This window comes from Saccopteryx bilineata, chromosome 2, assembly GCF_036850765.1.
Source record: "Saccopteryx bilineata isolate mSacBil1 chromosome 2, mSacBil1_pri_phased_curated, whole genome shotgun sequence".
NCBI classification, from domain to species: Eukaryota; Metazoa; Chordata; class Mammalia; order Chiroptera; family Emballonuridae; genus Saccopteryx; species Saccopteryx bilineata.
The window spans coordinates 260,957,640-260,977,924 of record NC_089491.1 but is presented as its reverse complement, the minus strand read 5'-3'; the positions used below and the strand labels follow the sequence as shown (position 1 = coordinate 260,977,924).

The 20,285-nt window shown below is 43.3% G+C and overlaps 1 protein-coding gene across 1 annotated transcript in view; it reads left to right on the top strand.

Moving 5' to 3' along the window:
- Nucleotides 1–17,330, top strand: part of GRK3 (G protein-coupled receptor kinase 3) — a 107,751-nt gene extending 90,421 nt beyond the window's left edge. Inside the window, exons 14-21 of the mRNA XM_066260274.1 lie at nt 798–864; nt 1,333–1,433; nt 3,591–3,657; nt 4,447–4,542; nt 8,487–8,649; nt 11,848–11,984; nt 14,576–14,689; nt 15,565–17,330. Coding sequence (XP_066116371.1) covers nt 798–864; nt 1,333–1,433; nt 3,591–3,657; nt 4,447–4,542; nt 8,487–8,649; nt 11,848–11,984; nt 14,576–14,689; nt 15,565–15,726 — 907 coding nt within the window. The 3' untranslated portion in view covers nt 15,727–17,330. The remainder of the gene's footprint in view (nt 1–797; nt 865–1,332; nt 1,434–3,590; nt 3,658–4,446; nt 4,543–8,486; nt 8,650–11,847; nt 11,985–14,575; nt 14,690–15,564) is intronic.
- Nucleotides 17,331–20,285: the final 2,955 nt, after the last annotated feature.

Below are 20,285 nucleotides of genomic sequence, written 5' to 3'. Positions count from 1 at the left end.
CATGTCACAGAGCACTTCTGCAGTAACTGCCTACTGTTTACTGCCGTTGTCTGCACTACCAGCATAGATTATTTTGGTTGTTCCCTTTACCTACCACGTGTGTAAGGTATGAGGCATTTACCCGTCTACAGAGGAAGAAATCGATGCTGAAGGTTTACGTGACTGGCTCACCACCAGTATACTGCCAGGTGACAGCTTGAACACAGGTTTTCTGACTGTTCAAACTGGGGGACCCGTAAGTAAAAATGAGTAGGCAGGCTCAGAAGTCTGGAGACCCGAGGGCTAGTTTATCTCTGTTACCATCAAAGGAATGCATGGCTTAAAATGGCTGGCTTTTGGAGGGAGGTGTGTTCACCTTGGTGATGCTTTGGTTTGACTGCAGTTCCTTGGGTTGTTTGAGGGACTAATAACCATTTTTCTAAAAAAAAAAATTGTATAGAAATGATCTCAAACACTAATGTGACAAATATTGCATAAATGATTTTCATTTTCATGACTACCTGTTGACTAATTATTTTTAATGATATTTTACCACATTGATTGGAATATATTTGCTAAAATATATTTTAGGACTTTATTGATGAGGGCAGCAGGTAGTTCAAATAAGCATAAGCCTTGCTTTTTCTGGACTTAACATAGCTGATCACCAGTGCTTTCCTCTGGAAATGATCAATGTGATGACTTTTGTATTTCTATAGCTTTGAATGAACAGTGACAGGACACAATACTTATTCATCAATGATATGTGCTAAGTTAGCTGATACCATGTTGTAATAGACTGTCCTTTATTTCTGCAGTCACAGCCCTTTCAGACAACATAAAACCAAAGATAAGCATGAAATAGACCGGATGACACTCACCGTGGTAAGGAGATTAAAAACTCACTTTTTATTCAGTTTCATGTTTCTATTACAACCAATGCAAAATTTTGCTGTCTCAAAATAACTCAGTGCAGACATAGTCTCTAGAAGAACCTCAAAAAAGAAGAAGAAATAATGAAAATAGATGCTAAAGCAAAAGACCAAGATTTGCTAACAACTAGTAAGAAAAAGATGTAGAAAATCAGGAACAAAACTAAAGAAATCAAACAGAAGGGAAGGTTACAGAGATGCAGAGAGGGGAAGAGAGCTTCTGATTCTCTCTCTCCTGGGCCCAGCCTGGAGATTGGCTTTGTAACCGAATTATGTTTCTTTAGAGGAAATAATTCAATGAGGATGAATCTGTAATGTTTAAAACCATTCTGATCCAAAAAAATGGTCTTCGAATCTGGTTGGGTGTGAAGGCACCATTTCCATGACGGCACTTTTGAGATTGTGTCTCTTTCCCCCCAAGAATGTGGAACTTCCAGACACCTTCTCCCCGGAACTGAAGTCCCTCCTGGAGGGTCTGCTCCAGCGAGAAGTTAGTAAGCGGCTTGGCTGTCACGGAGGCGGGTAGGCTGGTGTTTCTGCCGTCGGAACCTTTACCAGAAAGCAAATCAGTCCTTTCTTTGTTTCCTTGTTTCTTTTTCGTTTTTTAATTTCTTAATTCATCATTTTAATATATCGAAAATCATTTCTGTTCTGTAAAAATCTTCCATTTTGATTCCAGGGAGGTAAAAGATCACATGGGAAGTATGTATACTGTCCCATGGGTTTGGTCATTAACAAGTTGAAGAAGCCACTCACTTTTTGACTTTAAACATCAATCGTAGAGGTGGTGGAGATGAATTCTGGTGTTTTATACATCATTTGGTTAACTTTTAGTAATGATTGTATCTGTAATTATGGCAGTTTACTATTCTGATCAGGTTCTCACGTGTTTTCTCTGATGTATAACTGACTAACTGTCATCTTATATGTAGTTTCCGTCCCCTTCCTGCCCCCACAACTCCCCACCACCCGAAGAAAAACAGGAAAGCCCCCAGGAATACCTGGAGAGCTTATAGAGGACTTTAAAACAGACCTTTCCCTTATTTCTCCCCTCCCTCAGGCTTGCTTTATATAAAAACAGCTTTTAATCATGTTATATGTGTGTATGGCACATATATGTGTGCATTTTAGAGCAGCATATGTGTATGTATACATATTATATCTATGTATTGTATGTATGTTATATAGATAGCTAAATAATGTGTGCTATGCATATTTCCTTAAATTTATTAGTTTCTTCTATAGTAGATATTTAGCTTACTCGTTACTTTTTACAGAGCCTTTCCTTTCTACCACCCTCTCAAAATAATGAAGAACTATTTTTGGTTCCTCTTTTGCTTAACCTTTGCAGCTTCAGATCACATGCTTACCCAGTTGTGTCTTGTGGCATCAATTATAAACAGTGTCTCTGGGTCCCCACTATATAGTGGTTTTGGCATTCATGTCTTTCATTGTCCTCTTCTCTCCACTGATTAGCTTTTGTCACTGTTAATTTTGATTTTTACATCCTCAGGTTGGCATTGTTGACTCCCTATTCTATCATCATTGTCAGGCTGCATGCTTTTGCACATAAGCTGACTTCAGAAGTTACAAATGAAGAAGTCGTATTTACACTCTAGGGCCACACACAGTGCAGGACCATTAGCATATCCTCTATGTTCAGACCCCACTGCCCCTACTGAGCATGGCATTGGGGATCCGAGGTGGGAAGAAGCCGTCAGGCCCAGAACAGGCTGAGGAAGAGCTGTGGGGAGGACGCAAGAGAAGAGTGGTGGTGAGGGTGATCCTGGCTTGCGGTCCTAAGATGGCAGAGTGTGGACAGGAACACCAGGAGTTCCGCTTGGACCTTGAGCCTCCTCTCAGTGGAGATACAGAGTGGGCACCTAGCTACGTGGGCCGCCTTCAGCGCAGGACAAAGGCCAGCATTTGGGACACAGATTTGGGAATTATCTTTAATTACAGGGCACTTAATTCAAGGCCTGGGCAGGGTGACATCACCCAGAGAGCGATTGTAGAGGACGAGGGCTGAGAGCCAGCCCTGGGGCTCTGCGACATGGACAGGTGGAGGACCCTGGGCCGGGGCTGGGGAAAAACCATTGTGTGGGACATCAGGGACACACATTCCTGATGCAGGCTTTACCCAGCGTGTGTGCTTTTCCTGTCCTGTGTAAATCGAGCTTTAGCAATGCCCCTCAGGAAAACTTGTTTCCTCTATTTATAAAGTGGGTCGGCCGCATGATTCTTTTAGATTTCTTGTCTGCTTCTGATGAAATATTTGGTGCTTTGTATTTCTGTCATGTATCTCTTGTGACGTGGAGGCATTGCTATAAATCTCTCTCATGTATAGGTCTTGAATTTAATTGTTATTTAAATTTGTTCTCATGATTACAGAAAATAATAAATATATGATGTATGAAAGAAAACTCCTCGGTTCTCCCAAACTAGATTAAATGTTCCAAATAAGTTATCATGTGGGATCATATTTCTACCTTTGGCATGCAACATTTCTAAACATCACCGTGTTTCCTGTGTTGCTGTGAAAGGAGTATTTTTTTTTTACTTGCTTTCTTAAGGAACTGGAAATAGTTGTTCCTCTGTGTTCATAATAGACAGTTTTCACAAAATATTTCGTGGGTTCCCTGATGCACACTCACCCTGTTGTGCCCCTGTCTTCCACAGAGCGCAGGAAGTCAAGGAGCACGGCTTCTTCAAAGGCATTGACTGGCAGCATGTCTACTTACAAAAGGTGCTCCCCGTGGGACCCTCCCTGGGCACCCTCGTGCTCTCTGTCTCTGCTTCCTGGTTCTGTCCCCGAGGTCCCCCCACCGGCTTCCCGTCCATAGCACCTTTCCTGCTCTTTTGTCCAAGTATGGCTGGCTGGCTGGCTCCTAGGGGACCACTAATGGCTGCCTCTCTCTCTCTCTCTCTCTTTTTCTCCCCCCCCAAAATATATATATAAATCTTAAAAAAAAAGATATTTTTATATTCTCATTGATACAGGAAAATACTCTAAATTAAAGGTTTGGGTTTTTTTAATGTTGATAATCAGCTTTGAACTCATTTTTGTGTGAACTGAAACTGGAGAAATAGTGGAGTGGGCTGTTTGTCCTTCCTGATTAGCATGGGAGTCCGCCATTGGCTCAGTGAGCGTCGGTCTCGGACCTTTGTGGGTGGGGAGTGCCCTCTCCTGCTGTATTCCAAAGCCCTCCATAACCCGAGAAAATGTGCTTCTTTAAAGTTGCGCTGGGAGCCTGTGCTGTCTTGAGCCTTCATTACATGTAACAGTTATTTAAAACTTTGGACATGAGTCTTTTTTTTTTTTCCTTAAATTCGTCTGTGGTCTTCCTTTGGGGCCATTCAGTGCAGAAGCTTATCTGTAACCTGGAATGAGCTTTGTGTGAGCTTGACGTCAGGTCTGCAGAGAGTGTGGCGTGTGGAGACGGCACACTTTGTTCTGTGTGGAGCGGTGGATTGGGACGGGGCCATGAGGTCGTCTGGTAACCGACACCCTTCCTTCCTTCTTTGGGTCTTCCAGTACCCTCCACCCTTGATCCCTCCCCGGGGAGAAGTCAACGCTGCTGACGCCTTTGACATCGGCTCATTCGATGAAGAGGACACCAAAGGCATCAAGGTACACGTATGATGTTGGCTTTCAGTGGTTTTAGGGGGTAGGAGGATTTTTAAATTTTATTAGAGATCAAACTTTGTGATTGTTTTAGTATTGGCCCATTGGTGGGATCTAACTTACAAATGAACATCTACACATTTGAAGAATGTAGGAGTCAAGGACCTAAATTAGTTAGAAACTCAGAAAGCTATGGGAGCTAATAACTTTATAGTTGAGAAACTGCAAAATGGTGAGGTTTTTTTTACTGATTTGGATATATTTGTGATTGACATGAAACTTGAATGTATAGGAAGCAGGAAAAAAACCACCTTGTAAAAGCAACCATACTTCTGTGATCAAGAGCCAGTCACCTTAATTCTGCTAAGTATTCAGAGCTCTCTGTGTCAGGCTGAAAGGAGCGACCGGCATGAATCATGTTGTGTTTGTCAATCAAAAGTCAAATAATCACTGTTTTTTTAAATGCACCCCTCTGCATTTTTCAAACTTTTATTCAGATCATTCTTTCCCCAAGTAGACACGATATAATTACAGAGGGTGAGTCATGAGAGAAAATCACCCTCTTTGGAATGCCAAGTCAAAGTGTCTCAGAACATGTCAAGCTCTCATCTGCCCCCACTTCTCACCGCTTTCCCCGGGATCTCCCCACCTCTTCCCAGCTGCTCCCGGTCTCCTCTCAGCTGCCTGAATTGATGCCCTGCTTATCCAAGCCCCCCGATTTTTGCTTCCAAGTAGTCCCGACTCCAGAAGGCTGCGGCACTGCTAACACACACACTCCTGAGGGGTGTAGATCTGACAGGTGAAATGCCAGGGCCGAGCAGGAGCTGCAGCTAGAGATGCACAGAACTAGAACCAAGCAGGACATGGGTCCGTCAAGGGTAGTGAGGGCTGGAGGAAGATGTGAAGACTTCTGGAGAGGAGAGCAGCCCATGAGAGCAGCGGGGGACGCGAGTGACAGTCGGTGTCAGGAGAGGAGGGGCTGAGCTGCACAGGACCAGCTTCCCAGGAGTGGGAGGGTAGGGAAAGGGGGTGTGGAGAAGGTCAAGGCCACTTCTTTTGGGGTCTGGAAAAGCGGCTCTCCTGGGTGACAGCCGCGTGACCCGGTGCCCCCGACTAGGCATCTTTCATGTCCTTGACAGACATGACGATTCAGGTGTGCAAGTACCGGTCCACAGTAGTGCTTTGGGGAACAATCCATCTACAAAGCTATTTAAAAGGCTTAGTGCTGTCACAGCAGAATGATGTCATCAGATACCCTGCCCTCTGTCTAGGGTGCTAAAAATAAAATGACTATGATGTGGGAGCCCACGAACACTTTTGATGTTATAAAGAGATTCTCCTACTTTAATTATGTAACTGGGCTTCGGAGTCTGACAGACTGGGCTCGGTCTGCATCTACTAGCCAAGTGGACTGGGGCCAGTTAGGTAACTTCGTGAGCTTTGCGTCTCTTCCCTGGAAAGCGACTGGTTTCACTGCCAAGATTCCCTGAGTATAAATGGCACAACCCGTTAAGCCTCTCGGCGTGTTACTGGTGTGCACACTAGCAGCTCCTGTCGCTGTGGTTTGGGTTCTTCCTGACAAGCACATTTGCAACAGGAAGTGGCCTGTGGCTGGAAGCTAGGAGCCCGGTGGCCTGAGGATGTCCTTGTCCGGCTGGGGAATCTGCATTTTAAGAAACTGTCTAGTCTCTGTCTTTAGAAAGCAACCCAAATAATTGTCTTCTTTACCAAAATAAGCTCACAGATAAATATAAATCTTAGTTTTAGTTCCTGTAGGAGTGGAGGGCAGGTCACATAGATCAAGGCGTTCTGAGTTATAGGAGGGGGAACAGTTTTGTGCGTAAAACAGCTGTAGTCTCAGAAGAACTGCTTTGGGAAGGAGTGCTCTAACTCTCCCAGGCTCTTAAGCAGCAGTCCCAGTGTCCCTGACCTCAGGGTGCTCTTCCAGCCTTGGTGCTCTGCCACCCCAGCACATGCACTCACATGCTTACACACGCTCACGCACACACATACCTCCAATGTTCACACCCAGGGCAGCCAGAGTTTTCAGCTCTGGGCCTGGTTTGGATGTCAGAAGAAAACTGAGAGGCTCCCTGAATCAAAGTGATCTTAACACCAGAAAGTTGTTGTGGTGGTGGTAGGTAGGTCAGGGAGAGAGGTGGGGGCAGGTGGACAGCATCCCGGGTTGGGACCCGGATGTACGTCCTTCGATGTTCCACTGTCTGCTTAGCGCTTGTGGGCAGTGCCTCCCCTTGCTTTCTCTCCTAAATGACATGCCTGTCATAGTCTCTATTCAGTACAGATTCCCCTCGACTTACGATGGGGTTACAGCCCAGTAAACCCCGTGGTAAGTGGAAAATACTGTAAATTGAAAGTGCGTCTAACACAGCCGACCTGCTGAGTGTCAGGCGTGGCCTCGCCCTCCTCCGCTGTGCTCCGCACACATCCGTCAGCCTGCAGTTGGGCAAACTCACCTCGCTGCTGCGGCCTGGCATTACGCAAGAGTATTGTACTGCGTGTCCCTAGCCCTGGAAAAGATCAGAATTCAAAATTTGAAACTCAGTTTTTACTGAATGACTCTCACTTTCACACCATCATCAAGTCGAGAAATCGTTGAGTGGACTCGTCTCAGGCCGCAGACCATCTGTGCTTGTCCCGCAGGCAGACCAGGTTTATAGAGGGACCTGTGCTTTTGAAGGACACATGTTGGTTTCTCTCAGGAGGATCACTGGCCTTTCTGTCACAAAACTGTCACTCCAGCGCGTAGAACTATTTTCTTATTTTCAGAGTGCGGTCTTAGGGAGAGGAATGGAGAAGTCTGAGTGAGAGTTTGGAAGAGAAACACAACCATTAAGAGTAATTTTTATTATAGCTCCTCTTAACCCTGAGTAGTACGAACGTTCATGTACGTCCTCGTGCCTCCTCCTGACCATCTAGAGTACGATCGTACATGTATAAGGCAACATTAAAAAAAAGGGCAAATGTGTGTTCATCTTGTTTCCATAAATTGGTTATCAAACAAACATAATTTTAAGTTAATAAAACTGGAACTGAAAAAACTCACTCCCAGGAGTCAGCAAGCATGAAAAAACTCACTACTCCAAGGGTTAAAGGCTAAGTTGCTTACACTCTCCATGTAGTTTGGGCTTTATGCTTATACATTTGACAATACTGCTACATTTGGATTAGCTGGGAGGTTCATGGAATGAATGATAAATTCAGCCTCGCTTTGGTTTTATTTTCTTCACTTTTCAGATTAATTGAAGGTGGTTAAAAATTTTTTCTGACTGGCCCTGGCAGGGTAGTTCAGTTGGTTAAAGTGTCATCCCAGTACACCAAGGTTGTGGGTTTGATCCCTGGTCAGGGACATACAAGATCCAACCAATGAGTGCATGAATGGGTGGAGCAACAAATCAGTGTTTCTCTCCCTCTCTCCCCCTCCCTCTCTCTCCCCTCACTCTCCTCTCCCTCTCCTCCCCCTTCCTTCCCTTCCCCTCTCTCTCTAAAATCAATCAGTAATTTTTTTTTTTTAATAAAAAGAAAACTCTCCTGGCTTCTCCCTTTTATTGTTTCTAAAAACTATTTTCCGATGTAAATGAAGTGTCCTCACCGTAACTGAAATTTTATATTGTTGTCAACACCTTTTAGTACTTCAAATAAAATCTTATATATGTTAGCTTTCATCTGCAAAAATGTAATGAAGATAAAATTAGAGTGAATTGAACTGATTCAGGAGTGAGAAAGAAGTGGTCATCAGGCATAACCGTCTGTGACTCCTGGTGCTTGGTGGCTTGGTTGGCATTAGCGGTGATTTGTCACAATAAGTAGTAGGTTCTAAATGACTATATGCCATCATTGGGTTATGTTCCTACATAGTTATGATACTTTTCTATCTGCTGCCTTTGAATGTATGGTCACTCATAAATATCTTGATTTCTTAAAATAATAAGCTTCTTGATTGCGACCAAGAACTCTACAAGAACTTCCCGTTGGTGATCTCAGAACGCTGGCAGCAGGAAGTAGCCGAAACCATATATGACGCGGTGAACGCAGACACGGATAAGATCGAGGCCAGGAAGAGAGCTAAAAATAAGCAACTTGGCCACGAAGAAGGTGAAGTAGCTAATGTTTCTCAAGATATTCCTAATGCACTTAATTTTCAAAATTTCTTATAAAGCTGAAGAAGTCTTTGGGTCACAGAGTGCTTTCTAATGGAGAGGGGGAAATGCCATAAATTGTTTTAATTTTATCTGGCTTGAAAAAAATTCAGTATAACATTTCAAAGTCTCTAGTCAGCATATAAATTAAAATGTGTGGAGATAATCAGCAGTATGGTTAGTGTGTCTTCTTAGGAATATGGGGGTTACTTGGGAAGTTTTTCCTTTAAGAGTGAGTATAACACTGTCTGGCACAGGACTAGTGTCATGGGTATGGGACCTGTATAGCCCACTCTGTTGAATGCTCTACTGTCACCATCATGGCATTCTTAATTTTTGAATAAGGCCTGCATTTTCATTTTTTTGCCTGGCCCTACAAAGTATACAGCTGTTCCTGGTGAGGAACTTAGCATTTCATATTACTTGTCAAGAGATATACATATATATATACATTTATATTACAGATTGTATTTTTATTTATAATATTTGTGTGTCCTCTTAGGCTTTTCAAAATAGAACACATAACATAGAGCATTTTTTTTAAAAAAAAGAGAGACAGACAGGAAGGGAGAAAGATGAGAAGCATCATTTTTTTTGTTGCGGCACCTTAATTGTTCATTGATTGTTTTCTCATATGTGCCTTGACCAGGGGGCTCCAGCCAAGCCAGTGACCCTTTGCTCAAGCCAGCAACCTTGGGCTCAAGCCAGCGACCTTGGGCTTCAAGCCAGCAATCTTTGGGCTCTAGCTGGTGACCATGAGGTCATGTCTATGATCTCACGCTCAAGCCAGCAACCCCACGCGCAAGCTGGTGAGCCTGCACCCAAGCCAGACAAACCTGTGCTCAAGCTGGCGACCTTGGGGTTTTGAATCTGGGTCCTCTGTGTCCCAGGTCGATGCTCTATCCACTGCGCCACTGCCTGGTCAGGCAACATCATTATTAAATAGTCTAGAGCAATCATTCTTGAGTCACCAAATATTGTCACTCTTTGATTTTTCTAAGATTTTATGGCTTTTGGATATTTGAAATCATTGTGGTTGATGATTATGGTAAGATACCATTTTGTTTTACCTTTCAGCAAAAACCTTTTGAGGTTAAGTTTGTGTAATACAATGACCTAAAACAGTGTAACTCTATGAATAAGATCCTTGGGGGCGGGGGCATCTTGATGAGGCTTTATTTGTCTTGTCCATGATTTCCCAGTAGCATTTATCATCTACTGAGAAAACTATCCTTGGTCTGAGATGAATCACCCATTACGTAGTAGTTCCCCGAGCGCAACAGGGGAGTAGTCCAGCCCTGTAACTGTGCTTACCCCCATTCCCCAGGGAGAGTGGCTTTATTTCTAAGCTGTTCCATAGAGAAATGGTCCGCTGAGATCACTCAGGACCGTGCTAGCTGTAGCAGATTTTACGCAGAATTGATGCAATTCTATCAATGGTAATTTGCTCCAGGGAGGGCCATGATTTCACCAGAATCTTGATAAATTAGCCTCAGAAAAAAAAGATATTCCTCAGTGACTTTGCTGAAGTGTTTCCTTTTAATTAGACCTATTATTAGAACACCTGACAACTTAATGAATTTATCTTCATGTGTAAGTAAGGACTTTGGGCATAACTAGGTCTTGATTGAAGATCTCAGAAGTTACCTTCACAGAACAAAATCGTTTAGGGCTAGGCGTGTAGATCTCTGAAGTAAAAATGGAAGACTTAGACTTTGAATAGATTTTAGGAATGCAGGCACTTTTCCATTAAAACGACACCTCCAGGAAGCTCACCGCATGCATCTCTGCTGCCCTTCCCTGGTTCTGTCCCTCTCTGGTTCTTTTCCTGCCACGTGACACAATGTGGATATCGTTTATATGTTTACCATCTGAATCTCCCACTGGAAGTAAGCTCCCTGAAGGCGAGGAGTTTTGCCTCTTGTTCTCTGCTGAGTCCACAGTGCCTAGAACATGCTCAGCACTTTGATGTTCACTTGATATTGTTGATTGAATGAATGAGAGTGAAGGAATGACTTTAGCACAGTCACCCAAGCTTTTAATGAAGGCAAAGCAAGCCACTTAAAATGAACCATTTTTTTTTTTAAAGAGTCAATACTTCCCTGTAGAAAGTTAATCAGGACGTGACATGAGTGTGAATTAGCTTGGACTCTATCTAACCGTATATGTGAGAAACAAATATAACCTTAAGTCAGGGAATAAACCGTTTTGATCCTTGCATTACTCTGGCCTAGTAGACATGAACATTCCCACTCCGTTATTATTTATAAAATAGGAGGTAGGTTAAAGGGAGAGCCCCAGGCCCACATAGAGGCAAAAATACTTTGGGAATAGCTTGAATTCAGTTACCGCCTACATTCTTCAATTCTCATTTTATATAATGGAAAAACAGTTTCAGAACAAACTTTTGCCCTTCATAGCAATAAATGACCATCAAGAATTTATCAGGCCTGACCTGTGGTGGCGCAGTGGATAAAGCGTCAACCTGGAAATGCTGAGGTCGCCGGTTCGAAACCCTGGGCTTGCCTGGTCAAGGCACATATGGGAGTTGATGCTTCCAGCTCCTCCCCCCTGTCTCTCTCTCCTCTCTGTCTCTCTCTGTCTCTCCTCTCTAAAATGATTAAATAATAAAAAAAAAGAATTTATCAGAAATTGAGAAGCAACTATTTAATGTCAGTAGAGAGAAAGCTGAAAAAACCTCCAGTCTTTAAAAACCCATGTATTTAAAGACTGAAATGATTTCTGCAACAAATGAACAGACAAGACAAATAAAACCTCACAGGCAGAGACACCAGTATGGTAGTTACCAGAGGGAAAGGGGGTGGGGGAGGAAGTAAAAGGTAAATGGGGTCAAACATATGGTGATGGAAGAAATTTGATTGTGGGTCATAAACAATGCAGTATACAGGTGACATATCATTTCAAGTGCCGAATTCTACACTTGAAATCTGTATGATTTTATTAACTAGTATTAATTACCCCAATAAATTTAATTAAAAAAACTGATTTTTGTAATGTTGTATATTGCTAGAAATTTATTTTTTTTCCAGAAAATGTGTAATTCTCCCCCCCCCCCCCCCCCCCCCCCGCCAAGACTAATATAGACATTCTGTTCTGGGCCGTATTTAACTTGGAGTGATTTTCTGTTCCTCAGATTACGCTCTGGGAAAAGACTGTATTATGCATGGGTACATGCTGAAACTGGGAAACCCGTTTCTGACTCAGTGGCAGCGGCGATATTTTTACCTCTTTCCAAACAGACTTGAATGGAGAGGCGAGGGCGAGTCCCGTGTAAGTCTAACGCTCGTTACCGAGCACTTACTGTCATGACGTTGAATGTCAGATAATTATTTCCTACTGTTGGCATGTTTTGTACAATAGCCTCCGAAGTTCTGTGTATCTATTTTAACTTGTATGCTTGAGATTTTCATGTTCAGACTGTAACTTTTAGATTTCTGAGTCAAGGAAGGATGTTGTCATATCTGGAAATAGACTGTGCTATTCAGTGAGGTCCAAAGCAAATAAGTTTGAAGAAGGCTGGAGATCGGTCGGATAAATCCGAAAAAAAAAACAAACCTAGGACTTTGAAATCAAATAGAGGCATTTAAATCTGTTGCTTGGTGACTCTGGGGCTTGGAGCACATTACACTGATGCTTTGTGCCTCAGTTTCCTCATCTGTAAAATGGGAGAGAAAGAAATCATAACAGCTACTATATATTTTTTTTGCATATTCACCTTCAATGATATGCTGTTTAAAAAACTCATTTAGCCCTGGCCGGTTGGCTTAGTGGTAGAGCGTCGGCCTGGCATGCAGGAGTCCCGGGTTCAATTCCCGGCCAGGGCACACAGGAGAAGCGCCCATCTGCTTCTCCACCTCTTCCCCTCTCCTTCCTCTCTGTCTCTCTCTTCCCCTCCCGCAGCCAAGGCTCCATTGGAGCAAAGTTGGCCCGGGCGCTGAGGATGGTTCCATGGCCTCTGCCTCAGGCGCTAGAATGGCTCTGGTCACAACAGAGCAACGCCCCAGATGGGCAGAGCATTGCCTCCTGGCGGGCGTGCCTGGTGGATCCTGGTTAGGCGCATGCGGGAGTCTGTCTGACTGCCTCCCAGTTTCCAACTTCAGAAAAATACAAAAAATCCCCTTCATTTAATGTGTAGAAACTTTGGGGGTCCAGCTAGTATTTTATTCAGAGGAAACCAGATCTTAGAAAAGCAAGGTCTGGTGCCTACCACACAGCTAGACAGTTGAGAAGAGTGGTTCTGACAGGTCTGCCTGGGTGTTCAGTGTCTTCATTATATAGCTGGCCTTCCCTCATTGGGGACAAATGAAATGAGGTAAGCAGTGCTTGGTACCGAGGCAGAGTCACCAAACCATACTTTCTTTTGTCTCCACCTTGTCGGAAACTTGTAAGTGGATTCCATACAAGATAGAAGATATTTTCAATCCACACTGTCCCCTGTCAGTAAGTCAGGCAGCGTTTATTAAGCACCTGCTGTGTGAGGAGCCTGGGGCTCTCTGCTCTTGGGGAGGGAATGGTCAGTCACTGGGGACCAGGTAAGCAGGTCATTGCTCCAGTGGTGAAACCATAATTGATGTGTTGGAGATACCGGAATACTGCCTGTCAGTTCTCTGGTGGTCAGCAGGGTGGAAGAAGGAAGCTCAGTTCTTGTTTATTTGACTTTGGAATGTGGTTTTAAACCCGTGTTGGTGAAGTTGCTGTTTAATGATGAGTGATTGCTATTCCATCTTACCACATTCTTTATAAACAGACAAGATCTTCTCACTATTACTAATGACATAGAAGACATTTTCTAAAAATTATGCACCTAGGATCTGACTTACAGTTGTTAAGACCCTTTGTGGGGGCAGGGCTCCTGAATTATAACTCAGATGCTGGTAAGTATTGTGTAACATAACATACAATATTATACAATATGTAATGTAATATACAGAAATATATGCACTCGGTACCTGAGTTATAATTCATATATAATTTATCATTATTATTTTTATTATACATAATTCCAGGTAATGAGTGGCGCTGGGTATACAGTGTTTTAAGTCACTGCTGTGCACATTAAAAGGAAACTGTCCCACTTTTCAGGATATTTGAAAACTAAACTTTTTAAAAATCTCCCTTTGTTTAAAATCAGATACAATTAAAAGAGTCAGCATTTAACATTTTATTTGAGAAGCTACATAACATGCACGGGCAGACCCGTAGGTATCGATAAGGAAAAAACAGACATGGGCATTCATGATGGTGTTGTTTTTCATTTAGGATTCCTGGAATATTTATCCCTAAAAACATAAAATGCTAAGGTACTCACGGCCCTTATAACATTCACCTTAAGAAATTGTGCTATAGACCTAGCATGACAGTCCTTTAAGGATGTCACCTGTACTTACAACAGCATTTTGATGTTACCAGAATAATGTTAGCAGACGTGTGCATACTGTCCGGCCGCACACTTGCGGCTCCTGCACGTCACGTGCAGTGTTTCTTGTTCGCTCCTGGCTGTGCTGCTGGAATCGAGATGAGTTTGGGGTACAGAGAGTCTGTGATTCATCATCACGCAAAACCCAGTTCTGGTGGAGGGAGCAGCTTTGCCCTTCGACCTTGTAGAGACGTTCCTTTCCTTGCAGTTTTTTTTTTTTTTTTTTTTTTTTTTTTTGAGATGTTATCCCTTGAACATTTGTGTGTGTTCCTTTGTGGCCATCTGTCCCCATCTTCCAGAATATCGCCAAAGAAAGAAAAAGGGCAAACTTTGTTTTGCATGTGTACTTTTCCTAAGTTGGTAGTTTTTTGGTATTATTTATTAATTTAACTTAAGAAATCATGAGTGATTGGAAGTAATGTCTGATTTTTATTTTTATAATCAGCAAAATTTACTGACAATGGAACAGATCTTGTCTGTGGAAGAAACTCAGATTAAAGACAAAAAGTGTATTTTGTTGAGGATAAAAGGAGGAAAGCAATTTGTCCTGCAATGTGAGGTGAGTTTTTATTATTTTCTTATATGTGGAATTTAGATCAATCTTTTCTATTTGTCTATCTTCAGAAAAGATGGCTGCTTCATTATAAAACATTTACTCAGTCCGTGCTTTGTCACTTACAAACTAGAAAGCCCTGTTGCTTCTCAGCCTTTTGGCTAAGATCAAGTGTAGAAAGAAAGCCCTAAGGTACAAGGTTTCCAGAAAATATAATTATCTCTCAAGATGCAAATGTTAAAACATATGAAGAGGAAGTGTGAAGTAATTTGACTACCCTATCTGGAAACTCTGTCTGATACTTATAGGGCCCTATAGTTTTATTTGTTACTCCAGACCTTTCAGTGTGCTTTTGAGTTTGAGGTTGGTGTATTTAAAATAAACGTACGATACCAAAGTGACCATCAGAGGGGAAGTACCATGTTTCTCTCCCCAAAGTTCTATTGTGGCCCAAATTGAATTCCTGAATACTTATCTACTGGGGCACTGGTGTGTGTGCGTTAGTGAGGGAGGGGGCTTTCAGAGAGATAACCAATAGTAAGTATAAAAATTTGAAAGTATTAAAATCGTCAAATCTCCTCATCTGCTATTTTATAGACTTGAGTCATTTTAGGAATCAGAGCTCAAAGATCATCTCGAAAGAAACTGAAGGCAGTGTTGTCAGTGGGGAAGGGCTCGAATGGCCCTTCCTCCCCGACAAGGAGACGGGGGCGGGGGGGAATGTTCGTGTAGGACCCACCAGCCAGCACTGTCCCCGGGGGCAGGAATATAGAGTGTGCTTTCATTGGGGGCCTCCAGGGACACCGGTCGCTGCCAGCGGCACCCACAGCTGCTGGCACCGTGGTGAAGCTGTCACAACTTCTCCATGTGTTCCCATGTAGAGCGATCCGGAGTTTGTGCAGTGGAAGAAAGAGTTGACAGAAACGTTCACGGAGGCCCAGCGGTTGTTGCGACGAGCTCCCAAGTTCCTCAACAAGTCTCGCGCGGGCGTCGTTGAGCTCTCAAAGCCACCCCTTTGTCACAGAAACAGCAACGGCCTCTGACGCCCAGGATGAGCGGGTCCTGGGGAAGACGGTGCCTCGAGGAAGCTCGTACCAGGGGTTTTGGGCCCTTGACATGGAGCCTTTCGGAGAAGGATGGGGACTAGAGGATGGATTCGCTCATCTCCCGGGTTCTTCCATCGCGGGGAAGACCCAGCAAGCCGGGATGCTCCTGCTAGGATTCGTGACCGTCCTCAGGCGTGGGGTCAGCCTCCCTCCCCTCCGGAGTGCCCTGGCCGCCATCACATTGGTTCACACTCAAAACTACTGAAGAAAAGAAAGTTTTTTTCTTGGCTACACACTTATTTTGGTATCTATGAACCTAGGACTTGAGATAATTCCTACTTATTACTTTAATTTTTATGTCTGATATCAAACATATCTTCGACTTGCCAAGATGGCATTTAACTGTCCGCAGTGTTGGGTACCAGATCGTCCCAGTGTTGCCGTATTTTATCTATAAACAGTCACTGCTGACTTTCTACATCTTTGCTCCAATCTGCTGGGGGATGGGAGATCAACCTTGTGTCTCTTCTGTGTCCTTCAGAACCGACTTCTTGTTGTCCTGGGGTTGGAAGTTGGAGATACTGTCTGAGAAGGTTGCACTTGGGCTCTTACTGTGGGTGCCACACCCCCAGGTACGGGTTTGCCTCCAACAGGGAGCTCTCCGTCCACGGGATCGGAGGGGGCGGCCCTCAGAGGACACAGGAGTCACTCACGATGGTGTTCAACGGCAGACCATTGGAAAAATTTACGGTGATTCTGCAGGAGAGGCAGTGGGGTTTTCAATTTCAGGGCAATAACGATTTTCAGAAACCTTCAAGTAAACAAACAGCACTTTCACGTGTGTGGGTGCACATGCACGTTTGGGGGTGCGTCTGTTGGGTTTTGACAGTGAGCCGTGGTGTGTGACACAGTAATCCTGGTTCTTCTGCCTGACCTCAGAAAAACATTGGCAATGGCTGTGTACAGGAAGGGAACTTGATTTTACCTTTTAGTATAATTTAAAATGAATTTTATTGCAAAAAGAATGAATGTGTCAACATGGGTTACTTGTGTATATTGGACTTTTATGTTGTCGTTTCTCTGTCATGAGTGAATGATTTTGCACTGGGTGGGTTGTCCTATGAAAATGACATTGGAGGGTAAAGACTGTTTGCCTGAGACTGGTAGAGTCCTTTCCCCATGGTTTCCCCTGACCAGTTCCATGCCCGTCTCACGCCCGAAATAAATGCTGGCTCATAAGAACCAGCGTGTTTCCCAGTGAAGTCCTCCATGCTGTCAGACTAAAAATAATAACAATAATTTTAAAAGTCCACTTACTTGTCCTGTTCTTAGTGCAATTATATTGTACATTCCTAAGTTAAAACTACTAACAATATACATAACTTGACATCATAATTATCTGCATCCTGTCCTTGATATTTGTAGTGGTTCCAAATTTTTGGTTTTACCTTTGTGTACTTTTGTGTGTGCTGTGTTCACCGGGAAAGATTACTTGTTAAATGAAATTCTGTTTTGAGAGTTGGAAAGATAATTACTAAAAGAGTTTTATTTCATAGGAGTTACTTTGGGAAATAAATTTGGAGGGTCACTGTCCATCTCAACCATCAGAGTTTAAATTAACGCACATATTTCACTGTCTGCTGTTTCCAATAAGGAGGAGGGGAGTACTGTTTACATGGATTCTTGATTTTAAATAGTAATTAAGTTCTGTTTAAAAAAACACCCCAAGACAGAAAAGCAGCTGTTCCTACAGTGGGTGTCCTCCCAGGCACGGTAGGTGCCACTGTCACTGTTCTTGTCCCCATGACTTTGCATGCTGAGCACGTAGAGTTTAGAAATCTCTGAGTCTGTGTCTCTACTGGACAGAGTAAAAGGCCTCCTGTGGTCCCTGTGCAGAAGGCACACGGACCCCTTTAGGGTCTGGGTTGAGCATCACAGTAACTTCACCGATTCGCATCTCAATGAAAAAGCATAATTTTTGCTCTGATTGGAAGGCAAGGTTCATCTCTTAGAAAGAAATTTAGAAAGTGCTTCTAAGAAATATGAATTGGAGACCCTGGCCGGTTGGCTCAGTGGTAGAGTGTCGGCCTGGCGTGCAGGAGTCCCGGGTTCGATTCCCAGCCAGGGCACACAGGAAAAGCACCCATCTGCTTCTCCCTCCTCCCCCTCTCCTTCCTCTCTGTCTCTCTCTTCCCCTCCCGCAGCCAAGGCTCCATTGGAGCAAAGTTGGCCCGGGCGCTGAGGATGGCTCCATGGCCTCTGCCTCAGGTGCTAGAATGGCTCTGATCGCAACAGAGCAACGCCCCAGATGGGCAGAGCATCACCCCCTGGTGGGCATGCCGGGTGGATCCCAGTCGGGCACATGCGGGAGTCTGACTGCCTCCCCATTTCCAACTTCAGAAAAATACAAAAAAAAAAAAAAAAATGAATTGGAAAGGTAACCTCAGAACCTTTCTGTCTCAAACCTATTCCTTGTAAACTTGTATATCCTCGCAACTCACACTTGATTTAGAATGACATGGCTGAGAAGGACTTCACACAGGTGGAACTTGCCGCAGACTCTGTGATAGGAGTGCACGGCTCACTAAGGGGGGCCTGCGGGGGTGCTGGGGTCTGGCTTGGCAGTCCTGGGGAGCTGGTCTTCTCCCTGAACTTGTGCCTGCAGCCCTCCTGATGAGGTAAGTGTTCTTGCTGCCAGACGGAAGACACTTCTGGGACCCTTCGGTGCCAGCACCTGTGCCTGCTTGGTCAAAGAAGTTCGTTGGTCTAGAAGTCTTGGAATACGTGGCTGTTTTAGAAGGTTCTAAAAGTTTTATATCATTCCTAGATGTTGAACTATTAAAAAAGACAAAGGTTTGCTCAAGTTTTCTGATTATTTTAGATATGTGTATGGTTGGGATATTTTAACATTGTCAAAGATGATCATCAAATTGATAATTATTTTTATAAAGTTATAAGGAGTCTTGATTTCATAATTCAAAGCAGTCAATAAAGCAAAGTTTAAAATAAAAGGTTACTTCAAGCTGCTATGTAGTATATATGGAGTAAATTTAAAACTTTATGAATCCAAGGTTTTTTTTTATTTTAACATAAAACATTCTCTTTGGTGTATTTATCCCCTCCTGTCACTGGGGCTCATGATTTTTTTTTTTTTATGTCATGTTTAAGGATGATTTTTCAGCAAATCTTCTAGAAATTAGCTATTCTTTCACTGCTAATTCAAATATTTCATTACTCATGCCTCTGACTGGTCCAGTCACTGAAATTTCAGTTTCAAATTCTGTGTGTAAGAAGCAGGGGGCAGAGGTCGAGATGCACCGAGGGAAGGAAGCGTTCTGCTCAGAAAGATAGCAACAAAACGGGAAAAAATAAAAAAAGAAAGTAAGAGAGACAGCAACAACCAGCAACGACCTGTCTTAAGCAAGATTGATCTTGATTTGCAGTTTGAAATATACCATTAGGTATTTAGAAACAATTGTTTTAAAGCCCTCACTGGCCATTATAAAAAAGGCGTTTACCAATTGACAGTACGATTTAATGATAAGATTGAAAAGGTCACAGTGTGTGTTTTTTTTTCTTTAATGGATTATTTTATTCAGAATTACACTTGGGCTAATTCAGTACATTTGACTTTTCAGTGGAATTGATTTTTCTGATGTTTCAAAAGTTTAATCTATTGAGAAGAAATAAAAATTCTCAAGGTTCGACTTTTTTTTTTTGATTGATATAAATCTGTAAAAAAACCCACAAATTAACCACTTTGAAGCCTGTTGGTGTGAGATAAGACTTACCTTGTATGGTTTAATCACGTGCGCTTCTTTTTTTTTTTTCATTCTTAATTCGGAGAACTGTTTCTGTATCATTCAGAGACGCTTGGTGAGTGAACCCCTCCGCACCCCAGGGGAATGCCTCGTTGTTTGTGCCCGGAGAGGCGTGGGGCTGCTTTTGGATCTGTGACAGGTGGTGTCCGGGAGGTGGGCGGAGCGGGTGTCAGAGAGAACAGCAGTAGAAATGGGGCAAAAGAAGAAAGGAGTTGATTTGCTAGTAAAAAGAAAAATAATAATTCCCTTGACACCATAAGGCAGCCCTTATCACAGAGGAGTTGAATAGTAATTGTTAGATACGGTCACTTTATTTTTGACTGTTGAACTGCTGAACGTATTAAGAAGCCATTTGCTTTCTCCATGAGGACATGCTGTAGAAATTAAGTTGCTACTGCAGGTCATCTAGCAGCCCTGGGAAGGTGCAGGGGACTCAGAGCTAACGCCCACCTCGGTGTGTGTGCCTTGCGGCCACGGGAGGGCCATCGCGGCATCTGGGTGGCCGCCAGTGCGCTGCCCTGTTGGTCAGTTTCACATAGCGTTGCACATCCAGTAAAACCCCTAGAACAGCGGTTCTCAACCTGTGGGTCGCGACCCCGGCGGGGGTCGAACGACCAAAACACAGGGGTCGCCTAAAGCCATCAGAAAATACATATTTATTATACATTTTTACATAAAATATGTATTTCCAATGGCTTTAGGCGACCCCTGTGTTTTGGTCGTTTGACCCCCGCC